The following is a 9,864-nucleotide window of genomic DNA, read 5'->3' on the forward strand; positions in this document are numbered from 1 at the left end:
ATTTATTTATATTTATTTATTTATTTATATAATTATCAGTTTTATTTTTCTATATACATATCCTTTTTGAACTTTCTCGAAGTGCCATTTGTTCTATTTTCTGGGTGGATTGCTTCCATTGCATTTTAAAGTGTGTCAGTACTCCTGCTTAATGCTATTTTAAGAGTGCTTAGAAACATCCTTAACATTTAACTTTCAGTACATGATTATTCTCCTCCTTGTATTTATTGTTCAGTTTTCTGTCTCTTGTGCTTGTTTAGCCCTGAATCAGGAGCAACAGGTAAGCAAAGACTTTTTCCTGCTACTTTATTATACCATGTAGTCTGGGTATGAAAACGGGGAGAAATAGTTGTAGTGTAAACCATTTCCTCTTGCCCAGAATGCTCTTTCCCTCTGGAGAGCTATGCTCTTCTGTTCCTGATTGCCTGAGTGGGACTGATTAGAGTTGAAGATACCAGGAGGTGTTGCTGCATTTTGTGTCCTTAGATCTCACTGGGTAAAATTTGGCACTGCTAAACGTGTTTATCTAGCCTTTACCTACCACTTTGCAGTGAAACATTTACTCCAAAATATTTGTGGTTTATTTCTAGCAACTACTCTTTTCAAGCTCAAATTTGTAGAGATTATATGGGTTTCTGTCTTGGGACAACAGAAACTTTGTCTCATTATACTCAGAATTATGCCTTTCCAGCAAGTGCTTCTTTTAATTTGCCTGTGAAAATTAAAACTTCTTCATTCATAGAAGTAGTGCTTTAGTTTTTGTTGTAGATTCAGGGATAAGCCTTTGAAAAGTTTTAATGGTCTTATAGGATATTTTATGTACATTCAGTATTAAAAGCTGTGGGCTCGAGATTTACACATTGATGTAGGGATGACACATTTTAATGTATATATGAAATGCATTTCCTAGAGTCAACTTCTGGAGGTTGGTTGGAACAATACAGCAAGTGCTCGAAATGACCTACAGAGAAATTTAAACTGCTGTGGGTTCCGAAGTTTTAACCCAAATGACACCTGTCTGGCTGTAAGTCCAAAGTTTAAAACATATATAAAGTGTATATAAATTCATTATGTACAAATGCATAATGATTATCATAAAAGAAGTAGACTTTCTGATTGTTGGGGCAACCCCCAAATGACTGTAGTTAAGCTTCCTCACTCTAGTTTCTGGCAGGTTATATTGTTTTTAGCGTGTAGCCAGGGCTGGGAACCAGCTATGTTATGGTCACTGAGGTGCCTGTCAGTTCTGCTACCAGACTACCCTGTGAATCCAGTCTATGTCCCTGGACAATTGGACGTGGCTGGGAAAGATTTTTATTGCTACCTCAATATGGGATGAAACTGGCAATGACTTTTAATCATAAGTGATAGAGCTTGTCTAGTCAAGGCCAGAAGCATTCTGAATCAGCGTATATACTCAAGGTCATAGATATTTTGCTTTTGAGCATACACCCACTTATGTAATCTGTTGGCAGTGTGCCTTCTTTGTTTGGCCTGCATATAAAAAGGGTCTATGAAAAAACTCGGGGGCTAAATGGAATTGACTGGGGAGAAATGGAACTGTCTGTAGGCTAAAGGCTGTTGCCACCTCTGAATAAAGCATGTCTACTGTCCTAACTGAATTTATTTCTTCTTCCATTTGCTGAGCCCCAAACCTTACTTCCTGGGTCTGAGCACCCCCCACAACTCCGATGCTGAATTGCATTTCAAAATTGTGTTACATATAACTATCATATTTTCATATACATTTTGTAGCATTTGCTTATTTCTCAAATATCCTAAGAGCACTGAATATTCCAGGGCCCAGTCAGATATCCAGGCTTTGGTTTATTGCTCCTAATTCTTTCTCATTTGACATGGCGTTAAAGAGCATTGCATGGTCATTCTAAGACATTTAGAGGAGATATATAAATAATTTGGTTTTTGAAGCATATCAGGACAGGAGAAGAACAATAATCTATACTAAATTGGGGTTCTTAGCCAGCTAAACACTTCCAAGTGAGGACAAACAGAACTACCCTTCTCTCTTTCTCTTCTGTTAAGGTTGAAGTATTTTAGAATGCAACCTAAATGTGGGAGTGTCTCCCCCATCCTGTTCTCAAGTTCTAGTCACAGGGGGAAGCAAATACAGGACTTGTACATAAGGAGGCTATTTTAGAAATTTGCATACCACTAAAACAACAGTGCCTGGGATTGGATGTAATATGCCCAGACCCTAATTTAGTGTGTATATGCAGTTTTTATATGCTCTTTATAAATGTGCTTTGAAATAACATGTCTTCTTTAATTAATGCAGAGCTGTGTTCAGAGCGGCCATCAGTGCTCGCTGTGTGCTCCAATAATAGGAGAATATGCTGGAGAAGTTTTGAGATTTGTGGGTGGCATTGGCCTCTTTTTCAGTTTTACAGAGGTATGTGCAAAAAACTTCAGTATTTTTCCCCTTTTGTCATAGGGAATCCTGTTTTGTATGGTAAGAGTATAGTATTGCACCTTAGGATTAGTCAACTGACTTTTGCAATGTAATCAAGGACCCCTGGCTTGAAATCAGAAATCCCATAGATCTAGCCTTAACTTTTTGACAGTGTAAAATTTCTTATCTGTTTTCTATTATGTAAAATTTAATGAACAACAACAACAATAAAAAGTGTCTGAATAGACTAAATTATCTCTAGGGTATCATCTTTTAGATTTGTAATGATAAATTTTAAATTTAATTTTGGAATAGGTTGAACATTTATATTATGTAATATTTATTGTGTGTGTATAAATATAGATATGAAAGTATGCTTTGAAAAATTGTCCCTCCTCTTCACCCTCTGTTCCCCTCTTCCTGGCTTCCCAAAATCTATAGTTGACCTCTCTTATTAATTCCTCATGTATATATGTTTGTACTACATCAATATGTTCATAATTATAAATTTTTATATAGTGTAAGTGTCTGTAAGAAAAGACACATGAATATTTTTTGATAATAATTCATTCTTTTAAATAATGTTATTTGTTTCCTCATTGTCTTCTTTCGTAATTTTTTTTTTTTCATGTTGCCGGAGTGAAGTTTCACACATTACTCATGTAACTGAGTACTGAGCCACATCACCAGCCTCCTTTTTTATTTTTTGATTTAATTTAATTGATTAATTTTTTTGAGATAGGGACTCATTATGTTGCCCACCCTAGTCTTGACTCCTAGGCTCAAGCAGTCCTCGTGGCTTAGCCCTCCAAGTGATTGGGACTATAGGTGTGTGCTCAATGTCTTTTTTTTTTTTTTTAACTCTCAATATCTGTGGGCAGTTTTTTCTTTGTTTCTTTTGGTGGTACTGGGGATTGTGCATGCCAGGCAAGTGCTCTACCCACTGAATTATCTCCCTAACCTTGTGCAGTTTTTGATGCTTCTGAATTGACATGAAGATTGTTTTTTTTTTTTTTAACTCATAAATTTCACTTCTAGTATTTTATGGAGATAATTATATGAAATAAATACATAGGATATTTATTTGTAGCAGCAAACCTTTGGGTTAGCTTTGATTCTCAGCAGTGGGCTGGTTACATGAAGGTGTATCACCCAAGAGCAATGGTTAAGGATTGAACAAGTAGCTGCACTATTTGGGTTGGAAACTTAGTGCAGCTGCTTATTAGTGGTGTGGCCTTGGGTAAGTTACTTAAGCATTTTGGGCTTTTGTCCCCTCACTTTTAAAAATGGGGATATGTGTGTATACATAAAATGGCCCATTAAAAAAAAAAAACAGAATGAGACTCTTATTGGCATTGTGGGATGAGCATGTGATACTCCTGTTTTATGCAGATAACAGAATAACATGTACACAGTCCTTTTTTTAATTAAGGTTGGATATGTAGCTATAGAAATATGGTAGGCTGTAAGAGTGAGAATTTATCTTTAAAGAAAATTAGAAAAATTCTGAGTCTTTTGTATGAGTGGAATTTAATGAGTTAGCTTAATTTTTCCTTTAATATGTCACTATAATAAATAATGCCACAGTCATCTTGTACAGAATGTTTTTCTGTATCCTATCTTTTGCCCGGAGATTACATTTTTAAAGAGACATCAAATATGATCCAAGATCGAGATGTTTTAAAAGTTTTTTAATGATTAAAAACATATTTTAATTGTCTTCTGGGAAGAGTATCAACTTTTGGGTTGAGCACTAACTGGATATTTTTATTATAAAATTTTTTTACATCCTTCACAATTCCATTTATTCTTTTGACAAAGCAGCTACTGAATTTGACCATATATTTTTTGACTACATTTACTTTTTGACTTATTTATTTACTTTTGTCTTACTGGAGGCTCTTTGAATTACATGTAACAAACTCAAAATAGCTTATGCAAAACGGGGGATTTTTTTTCCTCAGAATCCCAGAGGGGAACTTAAGGTGAAATCTGTGTGGGAAGAGTAGCCCAGGCTATGAGAACCTCGGCTCCTGCTCAACTGCTCCCCACACTGTACCCCTGCTACCTCCCTCTCTTCCTCTTTGCCTTCCACTAATTCCTCTCCTACCTCTACTTTTTTTCTTGCATTGCTTTGCTTTGTTCTGCTTTCAGTTCCTTTGGCATTTACCTAATTTTTTTTTTTTTTTTTTTTTTTGGTGGTGTTTCTTTTTCAGCTCAGAGAGGATTTTACTTTCATTGTAGTCAAATCTGTTGCCTTTACCTGTATGGTTTAGACCTTTGATTTTTATTCTTAGAAAGGGTTTTCTTGTTTTGATATTTTTTGTGTATTTGGAAAATGGACAAATAATGTATAAATTCCATTTGTGTATACGTGGTGTATATATAACACACACACACATATACGGTTAGTGTATATACATTATATGTGTGTTTTATAAAATTTTTTTTTTTTTGAGGTGCTGGGGATTGAACCCAGGGTCTTGACAGGCAAGCACTCTATGAACTGTATATCCCAGCCCCCATGTTTTATAAATTCTATTTTAATTTAGTCTACTCCTAAGAGTGAAAAATTCACATTTTGCTATTTTATTATTTTTAAAATGTTTAATTGTCAGTGGCTCTTTTATTTTATTTATATGTGGTGCTGAAAATTGAACTCAGGGCCTCACACATGCCAGGCAAGTGCTCTACCACTGAGCTACAACTCCAGCCCCACGTTTTGCTATTATTAAGAAAGTGGATAAAAAAGAAAAGATAAAACTTAATATTCCATCCTTAAAGCCAGAACTGTAGCATCTTTTCACTTCCTTGCTTTGTTCTCATGCTACCTTCTCTCTGTATTTCTGACTTTGTCCTTCCCGCCTCCCTCTTATGAGAACCCTTGCAATTGCATCATAGAACTCACTAAATTATTCTAACTCAGTCACATCTATGAAGTCCCTGTGACCCTGTAAAGGAACATAATCCCAGGTCCTGGGGCTCCTGATGTGCATGTCTTTGGGCAACCATCATGCGGCCTACTCCAATGTTCATATTTTAATTTGTTCTAGGTTCTCATTTGGTTTACTTACGTCATTTGAAAAAAAGAAATAGAAATTTCTTTTGAACAAACAAAAAAGCAAAGTGATTCAGGTTTCAGAGTTATTTTATGACATATTGAACAAATATATGCAAACATTACTTTCATTTTTCTCTTTCTTTTTTTATTGCAGATCTTGGGGGTTTGGCTGACCTACAGATACAGGAACCAGAAAGATCCTCGAGCTAACCCTAGTGCATTCCTTTGATGAGGAAAATCTTTCATGTTCTGATTGTATTCACTTTCTCTAAATTTAAGTTAAGCTAGTTCGTCCATTTAACAAAAGAAACAGTATCTGGAAAATTACATAATCACCAGTGGAATTATATATTTTTATTCTTATGTTTCTGTAGATGTTTCTCTTTTTCCATTGCTGAACAAAGACTGAAATCTGTGGTCTCCTGGCCCTCAGTGGTACCTGTAATCTACTGTACTCAGTGTCTGGCACTGTCCACCGTGGCCTTTCCTAGCATTTTTACCTGCAGAAAACTTTGTATGACACTACTGTGTTGATCATATTGTGAAACTAAATACACATCTCACTGGAAAAATTGTATGTAGCACTGTGCTGTGTAGATAGTTCCTACTGGAAGCAGAAAGTAAGAGATTTTTTTTGTCTTTTTAGGAAAGACGTGTTGTGGTGAAAAGTGTTAATATAAAAGTGATAATTTAGTTCTAGTAGTCTTTTATGATGACACCAATTGTATTCTAGAAATAGCTATGTCTTTAGGGAATTGTGCTTTAGTTTTGACTTTTACATGTAAGTGCAAAGGAGAAGTGGTCTCATGAAATGTTTAATGTAGAATGTTTACCTTCAGCTTTCGAAAATGGAATGAGTTTGAATAATTCAGAACATATATCTGTATGATCTTGATATTCTTTTTTAATAATTTGAAGTCCAAAAGACTGCATTTTTAAACAAGTTACTATTGATGCATTGGCCCATGTAGCAAAAAGATATTTGATTATCTTAAAAATTGTTAAATAACTTTTTCATGAAATTTCTCAGTATTGTAACAGCAACTTGTCAAATCAAAGCATATTTGAGTGTGATATTTCCCATAATTTGAACTTATGGTATTGTAGTCCTGTATATTATGTTAAAAATTAAAAGATGGAAACCTTTCTTTGTGTATGCATGTTTAAATTAAAAGAAGGTAATGGAAAAAGTGACAAATGAATTAAGTTTTGCTAGAATTCTTTGTTTTAGGTTCTCCTTGGCAAACTTAGAGCTGGATATTGCTGTTTTAGTGCACAGTCAAGCCTTGGAATGAACTTTCAGCACTAGTGTCAGTTGGTAGTCATCCCCAAATCCTTTCACAAAATATCTCAATGGTTAAGGTTTTCTGCATGGTGAGAAAGTTGTGTTTTTTTTTTGTTTTTTGTTTTTTTCTTCTTTTAAAGAGAGGTCATTTTTATTTATTTGGGAAAAATACATAAGTTTTCCCTTAACATTACTACTTTCTTGTGTTGCATTCTGGACATCATGTGATACTTTATTAGTAATTGATAGGTTTTAGACCATGAAAGATGGTAAATGGTTGATCTGTAGCATTTTAGGGCATTTTATAGATATGTCATTCCCATGACTGCAACCATAGCTAATCTTCCAAGAAAACAGAACTATGCTATTTCTATAATGTCATTGTGAGCTGTGGGCACCCCTCCTATGTGTCCACATATACTGTAGGATGATATCCTAAGTGACACACGATGGGAGGTTTTTAGAGTTCTGTCTTCCTTTAAGGCATTCTGTCTTTTTCCTATTTGTTTTGTTTCTTTCAAAATCCCATAAAGTTCTGGAATCTCCTAGTAATATACTTCTCTTGGTACCAGTAATTATATGTGGAAAAGGTTGTTGAAGAAAGAACCAGCCCAGACCTTGGTTTGTGCATGATTGCAAGGGCTTTATTTGGGTCAACACACTTAAAAATAAGGGTCTGGACAAGATAATTTTCCACCCCCTGGGGATTGAACCTAGGGACTCTTTACCACTGAGCTACATCCCCAGCCCTTTTTATTTTTAAATTTGAGACAGTCTCACTAAGTAACTGAGGCTAGCCTTGAATTTGTGATCCTTTGCATCCCGAGTTGCTGGGATTACAGGTGTGAGCCTCTTTGTCCTGCTAGAATGACTCTTTGGAACTGCTAAACTATAGGATTATGAGAGTGGGTAATAAATAACTGATGACTGGTCACTCAAGAAGTATTCATTTTCAAGTGCTAGGGCAGCCTGTTAAATGAATCTGGCTTTCTCTTCTTTCAGGCAGATCTAAAGGTGGTGGATTACCAACTCGTTCATTCATGTCTCTTGTGACCTGTTTGTGTCTGGTGTAATGATGCTGCTCTTGTTCTGCAGTGTCTCATGGCACCCACTGGAAAGACCTCTAAACACATCCATCACGTCCATCTCAAGTCCCACGTGGCCCTGCATGGCCCCTCAGCCCTGCCGTGAACCAGAGCAGGGCAGGCTGATCCCAGGATTACAGAAGGGCCACTGCTGTGTGTACAAAAATGCAGCCTCAAACAGGATGTCAGAGGAGGGATTGTTTCAGACAGTGTCTGTTCTTGAAACAAACAGCTGTAAGGCAGATCCAAGACCTTACATCTTTCTTCCAAACATATTTCTTTAAAAAGGAACTAACTACTAAAAAAAATTTCTCTGATTCCCTATTTATATTTTCCATTTACAGGAATGTTCCCTAGAACATTCACCCCGGTCAGCCTTGATGTTAAAGGTGAAATTTTAGCTAGAGAAAATAATGCTAATACAAAGAAAGAAAGGTTTGGCTATAATTTCTAAAGTTTGAGCTCATTGTGGCTAAAATTTGTCTCGGATACTGTGTTATCTGAGCAACATTGTGTTTGGTATGAGAACCGGTTCCGCATGTCCAACCTTAATAATATGCTGTTGAATGGAACCTTTCAAATTGAGAAAGAAACCAGGAGTGTGGCATTTAGTTCTTTGTTTCGGTGAGCCAAAACCTCCTTCTAGAATTCTTCTAAATATTAGTTTAACTCTGTTTGAGTTTGCACCTTCTTTTGAAAATGTACTGAATACACCAAACCTATGACTTTTTAACTGAAAAATAATCACATTTAGTATTAGGAGAAGAGTATGCATTGTGATTATACAGACATGATCACTTGCATGTGAACTGTTTTTAGAGGTGAGAGGAAAGTTAAAGACAACTTTTCTAGGTTTCGGGATAGGGGATTTGTGTGAAGCTGTATGTTTGAGACTAGTGATGGTTTTTATATGGGGGCTCTCCATACTAAGTATTAAGATATGTGTTGGTGAATGTGTTCTAAAAAGTTTAAGGGAGCAAGCAGCCTTTCACCCCACGTCTCAGAGTCAGGGAAGGGGTAGGACAGGGTTTGTCCTGGTGGTAGTTTTCACAACTGGGCAATTGCCATTGAAATATTTTTTGAGACATAGGAAAAAGGAAAGTCATACTACCCTACCAAATGCCAGACCCATTTCTTCTCATTCTCCTTGGGAAAACTAGCTTTTGGATTCATTTCCAAGTAAGGGTTTTCAGGAGTTACTTGTAAATTAAAATATATGTCCAAGAATGGACTTCGATATCTCTAGAAGGGTGAAACTGCTTTTGCTTACTTTCAGTATCTCGCTTTTTACAAATAGGTGAGGTCACAACTTGACAAGGGACTTTTAATAAGTTTAACTGACTTGATTTGAACTTTGAGTCCTCAAATTTTTATTCCTGCCTTAGAACTTTTTCTGTTCCCCCGGCTTCCATTTCATCAGTGATCACTAAATAGGAAGATCTTGGTGACACAGGATCTCTAAATACAACGGAATAGCAAAACAAAACAGACAGACAGTCACAGGTGACCATCTGAAGAATACTGTAGTTCTGAAATAGGTTTTAAGGCTGTTGAGCATGTGTTAATGATTTTATAGATGATTTATGGTACCAACAGTTTTTATAAAGTTAATTCCTCTTGTTTTCCTCCTAAACTGTGGGACTTAAGATGAAACTGAGAAAAATGTCTTTAATGTGGCAAAACACATATAGTATAAATTTTTCATTTTAACTATAAGTGTACAGTTCAGTGGCATCCAATACTTTATATTGATATACAACTATCATCATCATCCATTTCACAAACATTTAATTTTCCCAAATCAAAACTCCACAACCATTAAACAATAGCTCCTGACTCCTCCTTTCCTCCAACCCTGACAACCACCTTTCCAGTCTGTCTCTGAAGACCATTCTAAGTAGTCATGTAATTTTACAGTATTTGTCCTTTTGTGACTTATTTCACTTAACATAAATAATGTCCTCAAGGTTCATCCATCTTGTAACATATTCAAGGGTTTCCTTTTTTAAGATTGAATAATATT

General features: G+C 35.8%; 1 protein-coding gene across 1 annotated transcript in view; it reads left to right on the forward strand.

Moving 5' to 3' along the window:
• TSPAN13 (tetraspanin 13) overlaps nt 1–6,617 on the forward strand; it is a 29,844-nt gene extending 23,227 nt beyond the window's left edge. The window contains exons 3-6 of the mRNA XM_079151920.1: nt 200–280; nt 911–1,024; nt 2,297–2,410; nt 5,626–6,617. Coding sequence (XP_079008046.1) covers nt 200–280; nt 911–1,024; nt 2,297–2,410; nt 5,626–5,700 — 384 coding nt within the window. The 3' untranslated portion in view covers nt 5,701–6,617. The remainder of the gene's footprint in view (nt 1–199; nt 281–910; nt 1,025–2,296; nt 2,411–5,625) is intronic.
• The last annotated feature ends 3,247 nt before the right edge of the window (nt 6,618–9,864 follow it).

This window comes from Sciurus vulgaris, assembly GCF_902686455.1.
Source record: "Sciurus vulgaris genome assembly, chromosome: 8".
Lineage (NCBI taxonomy): Eukaryota > Metazoa > Chordata > Mammalia > Rodentia > Sciuridae > Sciurus > Sciurus vulgaris.